At 39.8% G+C, this 22,562-nt stretch overlaps 1 protein-coding gene across 2 annotated transcripts; it reads right to left on the bottom strand.

Moving 5' to 3' along the window:
- Positions 1 to 2,009: 2,009 nt before the first annotated feature.
- On the bottom strand, positions 2,010 to 21,011 carry MOB1A (MOB kinase activator 1A). 2 transcript variants are annotated; one of them, XM_082743944.1, is made up of 6 exons: positions 20,707 to 21,011; positions 16,490 to 16,656; positions 12,113 to 12,206; positions 10,922 to 11,055; positions 7,046 to 7,209; positions 2,010 to 5,602 (listed from the first exon to the last, which is right to left on the bottom strand). In XM_082743944.1, exons 1-6 carry the CDS (start codon positions 20,718 to 20,720, stop codon positions 5,525 to 5,527), a joined length of 651 nt encoding a protein of 216 aa, XP_082600070.1. In that variant the 5' UTR covers positions 20,721 to 21,011; the 3' UTR covers positions 2,010 to 5,524. The 2 variants fall into 2 exon arrangements, with proteins under 2 accessions (XP_082600070.1, XP_082600071.1); XM_082743945.1 differs by having other exon boundaries at positions 16,490 to 16,653; positions 20,707 to 20,998.
- Between the last annotated feature and the right edge of the window lie 1,551 nt (positions 21,012 to 22,562).

Raw genomic sequence — 22,562 nt, 5'->3', positions numbered from 1 at the left:
GCCCATGGTCACTCATTTACATCTGAGCTAATTGCAATAAAACTCCTTCAGGATGATCTCTTTGGATACATTTTTTTACCCCATAGGTATAAATTGCAGTCATTTTGTTTTATAGAGCCTCCTGGCACTTGTCAGCACACAGAATTTTCCAGATGCATCCCCAGAGGAAAACACTGGTCTATGAACTAGCTATCTGAAGTCAGAGCATCTGTGCCACCTTCTGAGAAACACTGGAAAATTCTTAACATACCTCTGTTACTGCCCCCCTTCACAGGTGGCTGCAAGGATTAAATAAGACAACCCGCTGAAGGACTCCCCTGAACAGGCAGGTCCCCTAAAGAAGTGGTATTCAAAGCACACATCAAAGAACGTGTGTATTCAAAGAACCTGGCCAGAATCTGAATCAATAACTGACTTCCTTCACTTAGCAAATACACTACAAAAAAATGTCAGTTGAACAGTGTGCCCAGAAACTTACATTCTAGTGCCAACTCCCTTATCTTTTCGCAGAGCGAGAACAAAAAGTTCAGGGAAGGAGCCAGTCCAAGTTTTTTGAATATCCAGCATGAATTTTGCTGTGAATCCTAAACCTCCATGTAAAATCCAGCAAGTTGCCCACTCTGTAGCAGCCAGGACAGGGGTATGTGACCTAGGATCTACCAAATCTGAAGTGCCCATGTTTTTATTTTTCTTTATTTTTGTCACCCATGTACTTTTTTTTTTTTTTTTTTTTTTTTTAAGGAAGACACAGGAAAGGAAGAGTTTTAGGGAAAATTCTTTATTCCGGTCAGGGCTGATGCAGCTGGCTTTTGGGAGGTGCTGACCCAGAAACTGACATCTAGTGGCCAACAATAATGGTGCAGGCCATAGTGTCCATTCCAAGCCCTTCAGCAATGAGTTATTGGCTAGAGGGCCAGAGACAGGGTTCAGACTGTTCTGGCTGTGTAGATTTGAAGCCTGACTCTGGCTCTCCCGAAGATTATTTGGGTTATTCTACTACTCATTTACAAAGTTTAAAAGAGTTTTCAAACTTAGACATTAGACATCGTTACATTTTTGTGAGCGATTTTAATCCTATTATTGAAATGTAACAAAAAGAAATCCAAAACTGAGTAAGAGTGTATTTATATCTTATAACTCATATTATTTAGCTATATTAACTTCTAGGGGCGCCTTGGTGGCTCAGTCGTTAAGCGTCTGCCTTCAGCTCAGGTCATGATCCTGGGGTCCTGGGATAGAGCCCCACATCGGGCCCCCTGCTCAGTGGGGGGCCTGCTTCTCCCTCTCCCTTTCCCCCTGCCTGTGTTCTCTCTCTTGCTGTGTCTCTCTCTGTCAAATAAATAAAATCTTAAAAAAAAAAAAAGCTCAAAACAATTCTATCATTGTTATTTTGCATTAAAATAAGGTACCTATAATTCAGACCTCCAAAAATAACTTTCTCCTACAGGAACAAAAACTGGCCATTTGGGGTGGGCGGTGTTTTATAGAAATGATGAGCACTCAGTTCAAGGTCAGAAAATCAGGAGTCCATTCTCTCCTCTTCCCTTTTCTCAGTCCACAACCAGGAATATGCAGAAAGAGATCAGGTTGGTTAATGTAGAGACTACTAATTTTTTTGTCTGGGGTGGGTTTTAGCCACTATAATCATAGGCCTAGTTTCTTTCTTGGGGGTGGGGCCCTGGAATATCTATTTCAGGACTTCCCTTTCCTCTAAAAGTTAAGGAAACATTTTAGCTACTAAATGGTGACCAAAGACAACCTTCTATAAAGCAAAAACTTTAAGTTTCACATTTAAATAGAAGTAAGTGTGAGGGGCGCCTAGGTGGCTCAGCCGGTTTTGTGTGTGATTTGATTTGGGCTCAGGGTCATGAGATCCAGCCAGTGTGGAGTCCACTTGCCTCTCTCCCGCCCCCCCTGTCCGTCCCCCCTCGCTCAGGGGAATATGCATGTACACTCTCCCTCTCTCTCAAATAAATAAAATCTTTAAAAGAAAGTGTTGAGGCACATACTTTAACCAGTCATTTCTTTTAATATATTTTATTCTGATGAAGTTACAAAAGTAGATACAAAATACTTTCTTTAAAAGTACAATTAACTGACTTAGAAAAATAGATAAAGCCCCTAAAGGTTTAAAAATACAACATAAATTTTCATGTAAAGAACATTTAAAAATATTTTAGATGGTAACCAAGACTAACTTATGCAAACTACTGTTGATGTAGACCAAACATAGAATCTTCTATTTAAAAACCTATAGCACACTGGTAATCCATTTGGATTTACAGAATACTTGTCTGGATCAGAATTTGAGAATGAGAGAAACCCAAGTGAATTTCAACGCAGTTGCTTCAGTAAAGTCACCGCTATCACATGCAGTGTCATCCCCCCGAGCCTTGTATAGTTGGAAATATCAAAATCTAATGCGGAACACACAGGAAGACTGAGGGACCACTACTTTCCCTCTTTGCCAGAATTCTACAATAGTAAAAATCAAATCCACTTACTGAACTGACCTCAGGAAGAAGTCCGTCCCTGTCGAAGGGGCTGTGTCTGGGGTCTCGGCCAGCATCTGTCAGGCCGGAGTTCTCAGACAGGAAGCAGCCTCCCGTACCAGGCGGGCACCACCAGCACCGGAACTGCTGCTGCTCAGAAACACATTTCTAAGAGTGGGACCCTCTGGGGCTGATCTGTTTATTGCTGGTGAGGTAATGATGTTATGTCTAGAAGCTCCACTTCCAGTATAACCTTACTTCTCCGAGAGAAAGTCAACAGTATCATCAGAAAACTTCAAAAATGTTTGGAGAAGTTAAAATCACCAGTGGTTGGCTCCTCTTGGCTCTGCGCTACTAGGGAAGCCTGCCTTTTGTTATCAAAGTCACGATGACTGCAGGTTTGCATTTCGCAAGCTGGCAGAAGCTTACAGAAGCCAGGGCTCTACAAATCCAAGACAAGAGGAAACTGGCTAGCAGGTAGCCCTCGACAAATCACTTTATTCACAGTCTGGAGAATAATGGAGACATCTGGCTATCACAACAAAAAACCCGCACATCATTGTCTAAAAGTATTTTTTAAAGGCCTGGAAATTAAGCACCATAGGACTACCTACATAATTTAGCAAGCACTCTCTACCCCATGACTGTACTCAGGGTGAGGAGCAGCAATCGGACCCTGGGCCCAGGAAGGTAATTCACAAGGGAGAAGAGTCCAAGACAGACTGATTTGTTCTGACTTTCCTCAAAGGCTGGCCCTCTAGCCCAGTCAGGAGGGCCTCACCCTCCCTGCTTCCTCCAGTTCTCCTGCTCTCTACCCCCTGGCTTTAGATGTGAACAAGTAGTGGTAACTTAATGGGTAGGTGCACTATTGGTAAAGCCCGGTTAACCTGGGAACCTGGTAATATGTTTATTATTTTAAAAAAGGACATTCTGAGTCTCCAATTACCAACAAATTTTTTATTTATGTCTAGCATGTGACCATCTTTGGTTTATTTTGGGATGGAGTCATGAAGAGAGAGAGGATTTCTATCACTGAAAATAAATGGAGAAAAGTGAGAACTGCTTTAGGAATCATGTGAAATATGAGAAATGATGGAAACTACAATCCTAGTTGAGAAACAGAATTTCATTCCATGAAAATGTAATTAAAGCCAAAGTCGAGAGGCAATTAACATTCTGGGTGGCATCTAGAAACCTGCTTTCTTGTTTATAAATGATCAACACAAACACACAGAACTCCGCACAGGGACCTTTGGATAAGCTTAAAACATGGATTGTGGAATGTTTCAGAGGGCTTCTCTCTTTCTCTCTCTCTCTCTTTTTTTTTTAAATAAGGGATTATCCCACTTTTTAATTCCTGAAGCGATGTATGGTTTCAGCCTAAATAAAATAGGTGAAAGGTTTTGTTGCCTTTAAAATTCTGTATATCTGGATATGAAATTCAGTTATGATAAAAATGGAGTTCCTAAGCTATTTTTTTCCTTATACTTTAGTGGAATAATAAAAATAAATAACAAAAAAAAACCCTAACCAAACTAACCTTTTATCAAAGCCATCAAGGGAGTTAGTGAGCACTCTGCAAAAATCCCAGCTCTGAACTCACACCGAATGCTGACCAACTTCAAGCAATGCCAGGTGGGCAAGTCCGCAATAGACTTGTGCCCAGTACATTCTTGACAGGTGGATGTTTACTAAATCCTAGAAACCTAATGAAAATTAGACCTTTATTTCACTAAAAGGGAAGACTTTTTTTCATCCCAATAGAAATAGACGAATTTCAAGTTTTGATTCAAAAACAATTAAAACAGGATTAAACCCCTATTAGGGCTCAAGCCATCCTTTGACTACTAACAGAATGAAGTAAAGATCTTTTACTTATTCCTCCCATTTTGTTTATACACACACACACACACCAGGTAGCACACCAAACTTTAAGCTGTGTTATAAAATGTGTACACCACCAAGGTTTTTTATTATGGGCTTCCTTAAGTTTTATCCTTGTTGGGAGAAAGGCTGAACATTTCTACACTACTCTTAACGAAGTCTCAAGTCACAATAAAAACACATAGCAGTAATTCTTGTTTTTGTTTTAAAGGACACTCAAAAGAAAATAACCAAGTACTCTGAGTACTTCCATTCTCCTCTCCAGGATCTCAGGGGCTCTGAAAAAAACAACATGAATGAAAATAGTGGTTCTGAGACCTGAATTGGTCATAATTTTTTGGAGTTTTCTTTCTCAGCCAAAAGCTACCTATTAAAATTAACCTGAATGAAGCATTTCAAAATAAAAATGTACAAGACTATCCTTTCATGCCTTAAGAAAATTATTTCTGATATACAAACTCCTAAAACTTTAGATAGGTTTATGTGAATAAAATCCCAAATAAAGATTAAAAAATAACATCATTTTAGAAATAACTCTTGTTACTCCCATACTACATAAGTCATATGAGGATTTAAACTGCAATCATGGATTCTGAAAAAATAAACATATAATATATAGTTTTACCTATAAAAACACCAGCATACTGACTTCAAACTAAAAGGTTACCCAAAGTAACACACAAATGTTCTAAATCTTAAGGAAACTTAAAAATACCTCTTCTAATTGTAAATAAAAACAGGATAAAATGGATCTGATTGCGTTATTAGGTAATTTGTTCTGGAAACTTGTTAATAAAGTACTGGTGGAAATTCCCAATTGCTATTATGCTATAACCTGAAGCACTCATTTTCTTCAGTAAAAGAAAAGAAAATGAACAGACTACATGTTATCATCACATATTACAAGCAAGTCCAACTCTGACAGTAACAGGAGTGGTCAAATAGTGCCTCAGAGTCGGCTGCCTCTTGAATTTCTCACTGAAGGACTGGGCCAATCTACCTGTGGGACAATTTTGTCAGTAGACACGAACACAGGTGTCTTTTTATCCTGTTTTCTTAAAAGTCTGTATCACTAGTCTATAACAGATAGCAATGAGATAGCTCTAGCAAATGAAGCAAGAAGGTAACTGTGTTCTAGAAGAAACATTTTATCTGTCTTTCGATCCAAGCTTCTCAATTAATTCCTGAAGAGGTGCCAACTCACGCCTATCAATCAGATTAAACTCCTAAAAAGAGAAGAAAAGTAAAATTAAAAAATAAGCCTAAAATTAAAACTCCATAAATGTCATTCCCAGGCCTGGTTTTCTGAAATACAAAAAAATGATGAAATGTTCTCTGTGAACATTTTAAAATGGGATTATTTTACTCATTTTTTTAAAATATAAGGGACTTACCGAAGAAGCAACTGTAGGTATTAGCATGATCCTCACTGTGTAAAACATTAAAATCAAAACTGTCTATGTTTGCCTTTCCATGGAAATGATCTTAAAGCTATACAATGATCATGGCCACCTACTGTGCAGTGGCCCTTTGTCTTTCATAGATCTATACTAACCCTCCATCTACATATGTCTGTGTCTGTACTATAGCTACACTACCTCTCTACACTATATCTGTATATACCTCGTATCTGTATCTATACACCTGTTTCAGAACCTACACTCTATCGAGATCCATGCCACGCAACAATCTCAGAAGGAAAACAGAGAAGCACAGTACATTCTCCTTTGTGCAGCACATACAACTGAAATACACGATATATACTGTAAGACTGCTGGCTTTTCTACCAAAAAACAGTTATCTAGACAGACCTATGTACATTTTGCATAGAGAATTATCTATCTCTAAAGTTGCCAAAAGAGTCCCAATTCTTTAATATCTTTTTCAAGCAATGTGAATTATTTTGATTTTTAAAAAGTTCCAGTTCGGGGTGCCTGGGTGGCTCAGTGGATTAAGCCTCTGCTTTTGGCTCGGGTCATGGTCTCAGGGTCCTGGGATTGAGCCCTGCATCGGGTTCTTTGCTCAGCGAAGCCTGCTTCCCCCTCCCCCTCTGCCTGCCTCTCTGCCTACTTGTGATCGTTCGCGCATGCACTGTTAAATAAATAAATAAAATCTTAAAAAAAAAAAAAAAGAAAAAAGTTCCAGTTCCAAGTTAGGGCCCATTAGATAATAGGCTACATCTTTGAAGGGGGCGGTCCTTTTTGAAGTTTCTAGCTGTTGTCTTCATAAGATTTGGCCTGAAATGGGACTTCTGGGAGCTTAAACCAAGAGAACAACTAATAAGTTTTTCTCCAAGTTTCTCTCCTAGGCACAGACATCTCATAAAATAATCCAACTGCAGATGTTTTTCCAGAGCATCCCTTCTACTCAGCAGTGGTGATGAAACAGGAGGGTGTGGACAAGCTGTCTTGGAGTTTCAGTGCTCCCTGTCCTATCCTAACCAGAGACCCAGCTGCAGCAGCCAAAGGCAGAAGGCCCAAAACAGGGGTGATGCTTTCTATATTGCCACTATGCTAACCAACGAAATAAACAGCATGGAAAAGAGAAAAGAGAGGAATCGGCTTATAATTCACTCTCCATCTGTAAAATAGCTCTATCAATTACTCTTTATTAAAATTAACAAATGAGTCCAAGTCAAAGGACAAAGAAGTCAACATGGTTCAACTTACCTGAACAAAGAAGATAAAGTGCTTAAAGGAGGTGTTGAGGTGGGCCTCTTCCTGCAACTGCATCACAGAGTCAAAGTGCTGGTGATAAATGTGGGCATAAACCCGGAACAGACGCTTCAGAATGGTCTTTGCCACAGACATAAAGTTTTTGGGAAATGGGACACCTGTAATCAAATACACATATATATCAATTGTCTTTTATCCAACTGAACAGCAGAAAGTTTAGAAGCTGCCATAAGCAACTCCAACACACAAACACACACATTCACAAATATAAGCCTGTTTTCCACATATATACTTAAAAAAAAAAAGACAAAGAAAAAAAAACCCCAAACATAAATATACAGGGTATCCTCACACAGCACTTTTTCTGACTGCCTTAGAAGAAAAGGCACAGGCACCAAGTTTATAAGGAGCTAACATGAATATAATTTCAGCTGTTTAATACTGGAGAGTTTCTTCGTAAGATTAAATGCAACAAGTATTTTGATATAAATAAAACAATTTCTATTTCTGTAATTTTAACTCTAAAAAATTTTTTTAAAAACACGCACTCAACCACGAATGACAACTAAGCAAGACAAAAAGGCATTATAATCTACTGTCTATAAATAAAAAGTATTTTATCTGCATTACTCTGAAAAACCAGTTTTCTGGTTTTAGGAGTCCCCAACTTTTTATTTTTCTCTAAAGTGCTATTTTCATTTTCCTGTAATAAAAGATAGGGACAAACTTCCTGGAAAAGGGAGGCAGAGCACCTATTTTGCAAAGAAAATAAACACTTCCTTAAAAAAGAATGGGGAGAGGGTTTGGTAACCTCTGGTCATGTTCCTGAGAATTCCAGTTGACAAGATCAAAGTCTTAGGAAATACAGACAGGAGCAAGACAATATAAGTGGCACTGAGTACAGTATATAAACACATTAAGAAGGCATCAGCTTCCAAAATAACCTAGATTAGACAGCCTTAAAGGCTATTCCACAACACTACTCAAGAAACATTTCCTTTTCTTCAATCTTTCAGAAAAAAAAAAAAAAAAAAAAAAAGGTTAAAGCACTTTCTCCTTGCCTGCATTTTAATTTATTTCTTAACCAGAAAGCCTAAAATTTAGTCTATTTTGCTCTTGAAAGCAAATTTTTTCTGATCCCCCCCATCCCATCTTGGCTAACAACTGGCATGTGTTCTTTTTTAAACTTTATTTAAGTTAAATTCTATACCCAACGTGCGGCTTGAACGCAAGACCTCTAGAGATCAAGAGTTGCATGCCCTACTGAATGAGTCAGCCAGGTGTCCCTAACAACCTGCATTTTCTAACTTTATCCTGGAGCTTGTGGGCACGTTTTTCTTGACTGGTGTCTTGTACTCATATACTGAAAAGCTGGATTTTTAAGTCAAACTCCTTCTCTTAGAATTTATAAATATATGTCTCCAGCTAATAAAAGTGAGTTAACAATCCTATCTAGTAAGAATAAATAACTGGCAGAAGTAAGATGTAAATAATAGCCTAATTGAGGGGGAAAAGGCTTCTGAAACATTAGGATGGATTACTAATGAATGAAAAGCTGAGAAAAGGGAACAAAGTTTTAAGTATTCTTTATTTTCCATAATTGGAAGACTTTAATCATTAAAGAAATAGACGTAATTTGTCTTAAACCAAGCACTTTCCAAGCTGAGCTGAACAGAAACATCCAAGCACAGCCAATACACAATAAAGAATCTGTGAGAAAGGAAACGGTTTAATAATAAAAAACCTGACCAATAGCAAACAGACAGGGTGTTAGCATGATACAAGCTTTTCTCCCAAAACAGCCACTGATTAGACCACAAAAAGAAACCTGCTATGGTCTGAATTACTTGTTACCCCTCGAAATTCCCATGTTGAAATCCTAACGTGAGGACGCGGGGCTCTGGGAGGTGATTCGGTCACAAGGGCAGAGCCCTCCTGCATGGGATCAATGCCCTTAAAAAAGAGGCCCCAGAGAACTTCTGTGGGCTCCTTCCACCATGTGAAGACTGAGAAGTCAGAAGTCTGCAACCCAAAAGTGGGCTCTTACAGAGACCCAACTACACTGGCCCCTTGATCTTGGACTTCCAGTCCTAAAAGCTGAGAAATAAATTTCTGTTGTCATAAACCATCCAATCTCTGGTAGTTTTGTAATTAGCAGCCCGAACAGATAAGACAGAATCCAAGAATCCAAGAATCCATGATGTTCCTAAGACACTCTGAAACTGAAAATGAAAAGACTGATCTCATCCATATATACCGATGCCAAAATCTTGATCAAAATATTAGCAAATAAAAAATACTCTTCCAGGAAAACACTAAATAAGAAAGATACTGGAGAAAACCTTGTGGTAACCAACAACAGACATTGGGAAAATATCGTAAAACTCAACAATTATATCTGATTTTTAAAAATTTACACACTTCCCAAAAGCAAGATTCCTGCTTAATGCTGAGGTACTAGAAGCACTTGCATAAAAGTAAGGCAACAAGAAAAGAGGTCTGCCACATCATCACCATTACTCAGCACTACTCTGGGGCAATGAGATAAGAGTTACACAAGAAGCATCTGTATCAGAAAGGAAGAGGAAAAATTAATATTATCTGAATATGATGTGATTCTGTACCTGAAAAACTCAAGGAAACCAATCCAGAACAGCTGAAACAATCAGAATCTGATGTTCAACTTATACAAAATTTTATATAAAAATCAACAGCTTTCCTATGTATTAAACAATAACCATTTGTAAGCCAGACATCAATTTAAAAACACCATAAAATGTCTAGGAATAAACTTATACTTGAAGGATTAACATAAAGTGCACTACAGAATTTTACAAGAGGAAATAAGAAAGAAAAGATGAAGAAATGAAAAAATGTACCTAATTCTTGGGCAGACCCAGTATTGTCAAGAGAACGAGACTGTCTATGTTAATCTACAACTTGAATGAAATAATCTCAAAATCTCACAAATACTTTTATTTTACCTTGCCAAAATGATTCTAAGTTCTTTGGAAGAATAAATATCCCAGAAGAGCTATGAAAATTCTGAAAAAGAAGAGCAAAAAAGAGAGACTAGCCCTACAAGATGCTCAAAGATATATGGCCATGGTAATTAAAACTGTGGAATTCCTACAGGAACAGATAAAGAGACTGAAAGACTCCACATTACATGGCAATCTGGTGTACACATACAATAACCCAGGGAGAAGAGACATGTGCATTTAATAAATGGTACTGTACAAAACTGATTCACATTTATAACTAGAAAAAAATTAAGGGAGCCTTAAGAAAACAATTTCCGGCAAGAACAAAGATTTAAATGTAAAAACAAAACCCACAAAAATACTAAATGAAAACAAGGGCAAATATTTCTATTATCTTGAAGTAGGGAAAACCTTTCTAATCATTATATTAAAATCCACACAACAAAGGAAAAATTAATAGAAAGTTACATATGGCAAGAATACCTCATGAACAAAGTAAGACAAGAGGCAAGCTAGGGAAAGATACATATGACATATATGTCAAAGAGCTAGTATCCTTACCAAAGAAATAGACAAAGGACAGGAATAGAAAACACACGATGATCAATAAACCAAAAAAATCTCAATGCCATCAGCATTTTTGTAATGTACATTCAAACAAACTTATTTACCCAAATTGAAAAGATTAAAAAATAAGTAGCCCCAACCAGTATTATCAGTGAAGAAATACAGACAGACACAAACATGGCTGGAGTAGGTATGTATTTACAATCTTTTTAGAGAGGAATTTGTCAGCCATCATTACTTTTTTTTTTAAGTAACAAAGTATTAAAAATAATACAACATATTTATCAGTTAAAAAGGAAAATATTCAACATTAACTCACCAATCTTAGAAGGAAAAAGAGTTTCATCATCAAGCTGATCCTGAACCCAAGTCATCAAATAGTCAATGTATTTTGGTGCAGAACATTTGATGGGCTTTTTAATATTAGTGCCATCTGCCCAGTGATATTCGTATCTGGAGAGAAAAAGGTTTTACTGATAGTTTTCAAAAGCAGTAACAAATGTACAATTTGTAATCAAAGTAGGTCTACATTTTATCAATAGAAGTTAAATATAATTTAGTAAATGACTTCAAGTTCTACTGGAGGTTACTCAGAGTTCCCTATAGCATTATCCTGAAGTAGGATAGTTATAATTGGAAGAGAAAAGGAGGATAATGCGGCAGCTGACAGTGCCAGAATGGAAGGGAACTGTATCTTCATGGTAGAGGGACCTAAGGACTGGGTCAGAGACAAATGGATCCCCCACATCCTGCAACAGCTGACCATCAAGGTACCAACAACAGAGTCTACATAATAAGACTCTTTCCTGGGTGCACCGGGTTGTTTCAGTTGGTTAAGCATCTGTCTTCGGCTCAGGTCATGATCCCAGGGTCCAGGATCCAGCCCTGCACTGGACTCTGTACCTCAGGCTCCCTGCTCAGTGGGGTGCCTGCTTTTCCCTCTCCCTCTGCCCCTCCACCTCCTTCTGCTTGTGTGCTCACAATTTCTTAAAATTTTTTATACTCAAAATTTCTTCTTATTAATTTGAGAGAAAGAGAGGGCAAACATGCATGTGCAAGCAGGGGGATGGACAGAGGGAGAGAGAACCTCAGGCAGACTCCCTGCAGCGCCTGATGTGGGGCTCAATCCCATGACACCTGAGTTCAAGACCTGAGCAGAAATCAAGAGTCGGCCAAACCAGCTGAGCCACCCAAATTTTAGTCAAATTTTCTTAGTCTAACATCTTTAAGCCAGAAAATTAAAGCGGCACGATTTGGACATAACACCAAGCACAAGAAAAAAAACTGAACATTCATTATTCAGTATAATACAACTAAATACTAAGTACCACAGACCAAAGTATTTAATAATAACTAAAAGTTTATTAAGGAAGCATTCAAGAACTCGTAAGATTGAACTGCTCTTATGTAAACAGGTAAAAACAAAAAGGCCTTATTGTTTCATTTCTATCAATGAGTGATCAGCTTTCTTTAGTACTTCGAATACTTATCTAATAGTCAGTATAGGTACCTGGGGCCTGCAGACATGACTGGACAGCTTGCTTCAGTGCAGAATTCTGTAATAGTTCCATACAGCATGTTGATCTGGTTGAAGAAATCTACAGCTGGAAACATAATAGCAGAATTATGTTAAAATGTTTGTACAAACACAATAAAATGCAGACCTCTCAGCTGAAGGAAAAATGGACAATGCCTTCAAGTTCTTGAATAAATCTGTAAGAGATTCAATGATCCAGGGATACTGCAAATTCCCTTCTCTTATTAAGCTGTCACACCTAAATTAACTTTTAATCTATATTCGCTTTAATATAGTAAGTTTTTAGCCAGCACAGAACAGCAAGAAAATAAAATCTTAGCAATACTTCTAACTTAATGGTGATTATTATATCATATAAATAGAATATATAATTTGATTATATCCAAGGGAATGAAAAAATCCATTGCTTCCTATCAATCTGGACCAGACAATACCATTTGTGTTGGGAAAAAGCAAAATGCATCGGAGAACATCCTGTAAGGGGCAAGGTCTATCAGCTGTATCAACAGGCATTTAAAACATCTTATCATAAAAATCATAAAAAACCTGAGGCCTAATGCAAACTGAGGACACAGAAAGGACATGGTGGGATAATGTCCCTTGTCCTGGAGACTCCAGCTATCCAAAGGGAAAAAATTGAGAGGAATATAAGAGTTAAGAGAAAAGGCAGCATCTCCAGGGACTGAGCTAGTCAGTGAGCACTTCCAAGAGGAGCTTCTGCTAAATATGGAAGAAATGGAAGAGGAAGGGAATAAGTAGTGAATCTATCAGAGTCAAATGTTCCTCTGCAGAGACATCCACATAAGCCTTGGAAAGTTTTAAAAACTGTTTTAGTTCCCTGTCTCAAGGAGTCCCTAAAAACCACCTGGGGCTTTTCCGCATTTCTGAAAAAACAAATAGATTTTAAAAAAGCTCCGTCTCGTCAAAAGGAATTTTACATAAAACTCCCTCACTTATAAACCTTCTTCTTAGTCACATTGGAGAACAGCCTATCTAAAGCAAAAGGTCTCCAAGAAAAATTGAAGGCTGAGGAAGGCCAACAGATGCCTTCGGAATAACAGATGACAGACATATTGGTAATTGTGCTATAAGATAAAGTAATCATTAGGTCCTTATTTAAATATTTAAAAGTATTTAAAATTTCTCAGTTTTAATTTCTAACACAGTAAGTATCACTAGATGAAACCTACATAATTGACAGCTCTTTGTGTTTCTTGATAATTTTTTAGAGAATACAGGGATCCTGAGGCTAAAAAGTTGGAGAACAGTCTAAGACAGAAGGTCTCAAAGGAAAACTGATGGCTCAGGAAGGCCAACAGATGCTTTCAGAATAACAGATGATAATTTGAGTTAAGGTTAAAAAAAAAAAAAACAGGGGAAGGTCTTTTCTGAAAATATAATGCTTCACATGGTTCACAAAGATCTATAAAAACATACAGTGATAACTCTTAATCCCAACCACCCCAGCTTCCCCCTATGGATAACCACTACATTATTTTTTTTGGTCTCCTGCCCCCAAGCACCTGTATCCTGTCTTACACAAAAGATTTTAACATATCCCGTAGTTATGCACCTTGTTTCTCTTTTTAACATGCTGAAAAAAAAACCCAAAATTTTTCTTATTATGGCTACAAGAAATTTTTAAATAACATTTGTAGCTGTGTCACATTATATTTCTATCAGACAGTGCTAATCAAAGAAATGATTATCAACAACTGAATAATACCACATAAAAAGACAGCTGCATAGTATGGAGGACATTCTGGACACTTTTGGAAGTATATGTCACCACATATAAAGCAGCCTTCCAAACAAACAAAATTAAACCCGAATTTGAGCAAAGTTCCAAATCTGTGCTAACAGTGAGAACCACTAGCCACAAATGGCTACTTGGTTAAAAATAAATTTAAAATTCAGTTCCAGCCATACAAGCCACATTTCAAAAGCTAAATGGCCACAGTACAGATTCAGAACATTTACACCATGGCAGGAAGTTCTACTGGACAGTGCTGCTCTAGATCTAACATTCACAGGAAGTAAAAGGAAGAACAGAACGTGGTAATGCAAGCTTTGGGGATACAATCAACACAATTCACACAGTGGGAAATAAATGGTTTCTTCAACAACAAAAATAGCAAGGAACAAAGGCTGCAACAAGGGGGAGCCTGCGCATTAAGAGATTCAAGAAACATTACACAGAAGCCTTATTAATCTGATTTAAACCAAATATAATTTTTTTAAAAAAAGAAACAATTAGGGGCGCCTGGGTGGCTCAGTTGCTAAGCATCTGCCTTCGGCTTGGGTCATGATCCCAAGGTCCTGGGATCGAGCCCCCCATTGGGCTCCCTGCTCTGTGGGAAGCCTGCTTCTCCCTCTCACTCCCCCTGCTTGTGTTCCCTCTCTGTGTCTCTATCAAATAAATAAATAAAATCTTTTAAACAAGAACTACATTTAGAAAACAATCAGGGATATTGCTAACATAAAGTAATGGAAGTATTGTCATTACCTTTAAAAGGGGGAGTGCCAGTGCCAGAGCTCAGTGGGTTAAGGCCTCTGCCTTTGGCTCCCGTCATGATCCCAGCATCCTGGGATTGAGCCCCACATCATGCTCTCTGCTCAGCTGAGAGCCTGCTTCCCTTCCTCTCTCTCTGCCTGCCTCTCTGCCTACTTGTGATCTCTGTCAAATAAATAAATAAAATCTTTAAAAAAAAGGAGGGGGGGAGTGCCTGTCTTTTAGAGATATGGAATATTTATAGATGAAATATGTTTGGGGCACCTGGGTGGCTCAGTTGTTTTGAGCATCTGCCTTCAGCTCAGATGGTGGTCTTGGGGTCCCAGGATTGAGTCCCACATCGGGATCCCTGCTCAGTGGGGAGTCTGCTGCTCCCCCTCCCTCTGTCCATCCTGCTTGTGCCCTCTCTCTCTCAAATAAATAAAATCTTTAAAAAAAAAAAGAAAGAAAGAAAGAAAGAAAGAAAGAAAGAATGTATTTGGGATTCACCTCAAAACAATCAGGGTGAGGTGGGCTGGCCGTGTCTCACTGCCAGCATGGAAGAAACTAGGGGAGAGATAGGAAGAGTGGGGAAAAGGTGGAGAGGGGAGGGAGGAATCAAAACACGAAAAGAAAAAAAAATTAATCAGAGCGAGATATAGAAGCATGAACTGGTCATGACCGTTAAAACTGGACAATGGATGCCTGGGAATTCACTGTATTAGTTTCTCTATTTTTCTATGTTTCAAATTTTTCATTAAGAAGTTTAAAAATTCCTCGGGCGCCTGGGTGGCTCAGTTGGTTAGGCAACTGCTTTCGGCTCAGGTCACGGTCCCGGAGTCCTAGGATCGAGTCCCGCATCGGGCTCCCAGCTCCATGGGGAGTCTGCTTCTCCCTCTGACCTTCTCGCCTCTCATGCTCTCTCTCACTGTCTCTCTCTCAAAAAATAAAAAAAATCTTAAAACAAAACAAAACAAAACAAGAAGTTTAAAAATTCCTAGAACATCTGAAGTCCCTAACAGATTTAAATCTTGTCAGCTGGTACTGATCTCACCTCAGAGATGACAGGCTCAAGTATTCAAATCTCTAGCCTCAGTATATATCTTTCCACGTCATGCCCTCATTTTCTTGAACTCGAGTGGCTTTCAGCTCAAGGGTCCCTCCCATTTTCTCCCAATCTCTCTATTTCCTCTGATTACTCCAAAGTCATAACAATCACGTGACTGCCCATATGAACTGCAACTGATGTCTGTGTATACGCAGGCAGGTGAGAGCTGCTGGGAGTTGGGGGTGCGACTGGGGAGGCAGGCTCCCTACAAAGTCATGGTCCATGACCGGTAGAATTTTGTATTCCAAGGTTTTATCTGACCTTACCCAATAATTCATACCATTCTATTCTCAGAAATCACCCCAAAGCCCTCAACATTTCCCCTCACATGTCTCTACCCAGCCACATAAGCTACATAACCAAGTACTCTGAAGAGAACAAAACAGTTCCAGATATATTTGTACCTGTAAGTTTGTTTGTTTCTTTCTTTCTTTCTTTCAAGATTTTATTTATTTGTCAGAAAGAGAGAGAGTACAGGCAGGCAGAATGGCAGGTAGAGGCAGAGGGAGAAGCACAGCCTCCCTGTGGAGCAAGGAGCCCGATGTGGGACTTGATCCAGGACGCTGGGATCATGACCTGAGCCAAAGGTAGCCCGCACTTAAGGGACTAAGCCACCCAGGCATCCCTATGAGTTTCTTTATAGGTAACTCATACTACAATGGTTATACCTGAAAAAGAAATTTGATTAACAGAAAGATTTTAGCAAAACGTTCCTATAAGTCAACAAAGCTGAATGTTCTTAAAAACTTACTGTTGACAGCAATCCATTCATTGAGGTCTTCTCCCTCTGGCAACATAACAGCTTGTCTCAGATTCCCGCTTCCTAGAGTTGCTTCTGCATGTTTTAAGAGTTCATACTGATGAGAGCCCTCGGGAATATTCTTCTTTGGTTTGAATGTTTTAGAAGAGCGGCTGCTGCTGTTAGGTTGAAAGTAAAAGTATATCAATCTTTATTTTAGGAATGAAAGCAGAATGGCATAATTTTAGGCATACAAACTGTTCTGAAAATTAAAAAATACTCCCTGAAAAGTGCCAGGACAGGGAGAGGGTGACAATCACAAAGAAAGAATGCTTTAAATGTTTTTCCTCACAAAGATTCAGGATTAGCAACACAATTTCATACAGAACGCAATTTTATTATGCCTCATGAAGTAGTATGGTGCATCAGGATTCTAGTCCTTGATCTGCCACTAATTCTGTGACTTCCTTTTGGCTTCAATTTCTACCTACAGACAATGGTGGGGAAGAGAGACAGTCCTAAGTTTTGAAGAGCTAAAAAAAAAAATCCATTTTTTTAATCAAAAGATTTGTGATGCCATCAAAGCAAACCACAGTAGAAGTGACATTAACAGGGAAAATAAATGAGACAACCGGTTACTGAGAAAAATGATTTTTCTCTAAGGAAGCTAACAGGATATGAAACCTAGAAAAAAATGGAGGGATTTCTAACCATAAAAATTAAATTTCCAAAAAGAACAAAGAGGAACCTGGAAACAATCCCAAAACTTATTAGAAGAGGAATAAATAAATTTGATATATCCATAACGTGGAATAGTACATAGTTAAGAAGAACAAGTTAGAGCTACATGTATTCACATGCCAAGATATCAAGTCATAAACATAATGAAGAACCGAATGTCCAGCAGAAGCCCATCTTCTAAATGCAGAAAAAGTTTCAGAAAGGGGGCACCTGGCTGGCTCAGTCAGTAGAACACACAACTCTTCATCTTGGGGCTGAGTGCAAGCCCCACACTGGGTATACAAATTACTTAAAAATAAAACCTTAAAAGAAAGAAAAAGAAACTAACATGAAATAAATAATGTCTCAAGAGTCAATATGATCTTCATCTACAATAATACTTCCAGGGTGCCTGGGTGGCTCAGTTGGTAAAGCATCTGCCTTAGGCTCAGTCAGGATCTCAAGATCCTGGGATCAAGTCTGGCTCCAGGCTCAGCGAGAGTTTCTCCCAAACAAGCTTGTTTCTCCCTCTTCCTCTCTCCCCAACATGTGCTTTCTCTCTCATTCTCTCTCTCTCTCAGATAAATAAAATCTTTAAAAAAATATATATCTTTGGGGCGCCTGGGTGGCTCAGTGGGTTAAGCCGCTGCCTTCAGCTCAGGTCATGATCTCAGGGTCCTGGGATCGAGTCCCGCATCGGGCTCTCTGCTCAGCAGGGAGCCTGCTTCCTCCTCTCTCTCTCTCTCTCTGCCTGCCTCTCCATCTACTTGTGATTTCTCTCTGTCAAATAAATAAATAAAATCTTAAAATATATATATATATATATTTTTTTGAATTCTTACAACTAAAAAAAACAAACAACAACAACAACAAAAAAAACTACCCAATTTAAAGATGATCACAGGATCTGAACAGGCATTACTCCAGAGAAGATAAACAAATGGCCAACAGCATACAAAAAGATGCTGACCATTGTTAGTCATTAGGAAAATGCTAAGTAAAATCACAATAACACTTCATATTCATTCAGGATATCTATAATCAAAAAGACAATTAACAAGTGCTACCTATGGTGTGGGTAGATTGAAACTCTCAAAGAGTGCTGGTGGGAATGCAAGATGCTGTCATACTTTGAAAAAGTTTGGCAGTTCCTCAAAAGATTAAACATAGCTAGCATATAACTCAGCAATTCCACTTCTTGGTATTTACCCAAAAGAAATGAACCTATGCATCCAATACAAAAATCTGAACACAAAAGTTCACAGCCGCATCATTCGTAACAGCCAAGAAGTGAAAACGCAAATGCCTGTCAACTAGAAAAAAAAACAGCCTCACATTTCTATCCAAAAAGTAACTAAGCAACTGGGCATCCACAAACAAACCACTAACTAAACATTAACTCATAGGAAAAAGACTTGGGGAGTGGAGGGAAAGATTGTTCCAGTAATAAAGAGATTTACAATTACAGTCTAAATCAGAAAAACTTTCAGACATGGTAATCATTCTGTGTAGCCCATACTTCTAAAAAACAACTGAAAGGTGGGAAAAACGACTTGAACAAGGATATTCTCAGTAGTGCTATAACAGCAAAATACTACATAGAATCCAAATTTCTCTGCTGTGTATGAGTTTGGTAAGATTTCAAATCCACTTGTTTAAGACAAGTGAAATTTGTTTTAACCCATTTGTTTATGACAAAGACAAAAAGAAAAGTTGTTTTCATATAAGAATGAAGAAAATTGTGTCAGGATGTCATCATCTCATCTGTTCGCACCCATAAGAACTCAGTAGTTCAGCTGCTGAGGGGCCCCCTGGGGCTTATCAGTGAAAACTTATGAAGAAGCAACTACAGCAAGGAGACATTTTTGACTATAAATACCAAGAATTTGTGCGAAATACTTTAGAGTGTTCGGTCTGGGCAAGATGACACTGCTATCTAAACAGCTCTCTGTAGGAGCGCCTGGGTGGTTCAGTGGGTTAAAGCCTCTGCCTTCAGCTCGGGTCATGATCTCGGGGTCCTGGGATCGAGTCCTGCATTGGGCTCTCTGCTCAGCGGGGAACCTGCTTCCCTCTCCCCCTCTCTGCCTACTTGTGATCTCTGTCTGTCAAATAAATAACTAAAAATCATAAAAAAATAATAATAAACAGCTCTCTGAAAACCTTGGGGCAAATGGCCCTTCCAGTCAAATGCCCAGCCCAGAAGGGAAATTCACTTGCAGGTCAACACCAGCACCATCGCTCCCTGGCAACAAACACCTTCACTTGCTGGACCTCAGCTCTGGGTTGGCTAAACTCAACACCTCTCCTCAGCACCAAGACCTATAAAGGTACACCTCAACTAAATCTGGGCCTTCTTTCTTTCATCTCTCCTTGTCTGGAACAATAGTGTATTTAATCCATCACTGGCTTGAAGTATTTTATTAGTTTAATAAGAAACACTAGCTGCTACACTACTGGCCTATGAAATTCCCACAGCAAACCTGTGTTAAATACATTGCCGGCAAAGACAAACCCAGTCTCTGAGCATCATGTGCCTCCCCAAGCAAAACATTCTCACAATAAGGAAACGAATAAATTCTGGTTAAGGAACACTACGAACTTGAATAAAATTTAATGAAAATGTCAAATATGTGGGTGATGTCCTCAATCACACAACATAAAAATTTAAGTGATGTACCAGGTAGAGAGAGCCACCTGAAAATAATAAGGTGGTGGAGCAACGCTTCCCAAACCTTAACGCGCTTCAGAATCATCAGAGAATTTACAAAAGTTTCCACTTAAGCCTCATTTGGGCCCCAGGCCTTATCTCTAAAACAGGATTCTACCCAGGAAAAGTTAATTACACAAAGTCACAGTGGTGCCCGGCTAGGCTCAGTCAGTACAGTCCTGATCTCGGGGTTGTAAGTTTGAGCCCCATGATGGGTGTAGAGAGTACAAACTAACTAAAATCTACACAAAGTCACAAAGCGGGCTGAATCCGAACAGGAGAGAAGTCTGCATTACTGTAAGGCCGCAGCTTAACTTCAAGCTTCTCAAACCACGTCTTCCTGGGGTAGCCTTTTTCCTCGGGGGTAGTTGTAATACAGAAGATAATAAAACTTGGCATGCGATGGAGTAAAAAGCTAAGTCAGCACGGATCGGTACTAGAAGGCTCCAGACTTGCGAGGACTCGGGAGCCCCAGCGGCCGGGCTCGGGTCGTCCCTCCACCCTCAGGGGCGCTGAGGCGGAAAAGTTTGCAGGCACTGCCGGCTTCGGGGCCTCTTTACTCCGCAACTCTCTCTCTCTCTCTGCTTCCTTTGCCTCGACTTTCATCTCCGTCTGCCCGGGCCCATCTCCGGGCCTCTCCCATGGCCCTCGGGGGAAGGGGGCGGGAGGCGAGCAAAGCAAACGTCGGCCATTCCGACCCCGACCCCGGGGCCCCGTTCTGGCCTCCGACGCCTGCTCGCCCCCTTCCCCGCCCTCGCCCTCGGCCTTCAGCCCTCCGGGCCCTCCGCCCCGCCACACTCACAAGAGGAAGCTCATCTTCTGTCCTCGGAGGGGAGGGGCCACTGGCCCCCGCCGCGCCCTGGATTCGGAGCCCGCACGGGAACCACGAGGAAGCGGACAATCCTCAGCTCGCGGCCAGCGAAAGCACCCGGCGCCGCTGCTTTGAACCGAGGATGGAGCCGGTGCCAGTTGCTGCGCTCGCCTCCCCCACCGTGCCGACCCGAAATGCGGAACCACCAAAATCTCGCGAGCGAAGGCTTCGGCCCTCCCCGCTCCTGCGAGAGAGACCAGACGCACCCCTCTTAGCCCCTCCCCCTCCTAAAGCTCAGCCAGTCAGCGGCCTCTAAGCCGGGACTTCCTCCTCCTGGAGGCGTGGTCAGTTCATGGTCCCTGGCCTGGGGGAGTGGCTCACCTTGTGCTTAGTCTGGGGTGTTGCAGGGTTTGCCGGCATCCTCCTTATAAGGCAAGGGGCCTCCAGGAGCGCTGCAATTTTGAAGAATTTATTTTGATTTTTAAGTTGAGATATAATTCACATAGCATGAAATTTACCCTTTAAAAATTTGCACTCCAGTGGTATTTTTCCTTTATTCAGAGTTATGCAACCATCACCTCTAATTCTAGAACATTTTCATCACCCGGAAAAGAAACCCCTTAGCAGTCATTCCCCTTCCTCCCTCCTGGCGACCCCTGGCAACAACTAGTCTACCTTTTTTATATGCACTTGCCTCACCTGGACATTTCACATAAATGGGATTACACAATATATGGTCTTTTGACTGGCTTCTTTCACTTAGTATATAATGTTTTCAAGTTGCAACAACATTGTAGCATGTAACAGTACTTCCTTCTTTTTTATGGCTGAAGAATATTCCATTGTATTAGTATACCTATTTTGTCTGCCCATTCATCAGGTTGATGGGCATGGAGTTGTTTCTACTTTTTGGCTATTATAATTAGTGCTGCTACAAACGCTCCTGTAGTAGTTTTTCTATGGACAAATGTGTTCATTTCTCTCAGGTATTATACCTAGGACTGTCTGGGTCATGTGGTAACTATACATTCAACTTTTCGAGGAACTCCCAAACTGTTTTCTGAATTGGCAGCACCACTTTACATTCACACTGGCACATGTCTGGAAGTTCTAATATTTCCATATTCTTGATGACATTTTCTATCGTCTTTTTTTTTTTTAAGTGTTTTCAGGTGCATTTACCTTTTTTTTTTTTTTTAAAGATTCACTTATTTATTTTACACACAGAGAGAGTGAGTATGCAAGCAGTTGGAGGGGTAGACAGAGAAAAATCTCAAGCAGACTCCCCATGGAGGATGGAGCCCAATGAGGGGCTCTAGATGGGGCTTGGTGTGGGGTTTGATCCCATGACCCCAAAATCATGACCTGAGCTGAAATCAAGAGTCCCCACTCAACTGACTGAGCCACCCAGCTGCCTGACTGTTGTCTTTTTTTATTGTTGCTATCTTAGTGGATGTGAAGTGATAATCTCATTGTGACTTTGATTTGAATGTCCCTGTTGGCAGCTGTTGAGAATCTTTTCATCTGCTTATTGACCATGTGAAAGGAATTTATTTTTATCTTCCTTTAAAGTTATCTTAAACCCTCAAAGGATGATACAACAACCTAAAAGGTGTTCCAGTTCAATAACATAGTTCACTGTCTCCATGACATCACCATCTCTTTGTTCCTCAACCCTCATCAGTCCAGAGTCTGCACTCCACTTGACCTCCTGAAAAAATTTGTCTCATCAAGCTCTCCAGTGTCTTAGCTTCTAAATTCCATGGGTATTTTTCAGTCCTTATCTTACTTGCCACTTGGTTCTATCTGACCCATCCTACCAGACTTCTCATTTGATCACAGTGATT

The sequence above is a fragment of the Mustela nivalis genome, assembly GCF_964662115.1.
Source record: "Mustela nivalis genome assembly, chromosome: 8".
In the NCBI taxonomy this organism is placed as follows: Eukaryota; Metazoa; Chordata; class Mammalia; order Carnivora; family Mustelidae; genus Mustela; species Mustela nivalis.
Note: the sequence above shows the minus strand (reverse complement) of the source record. Positions and strands in the feature narration are given on the sequence as shown.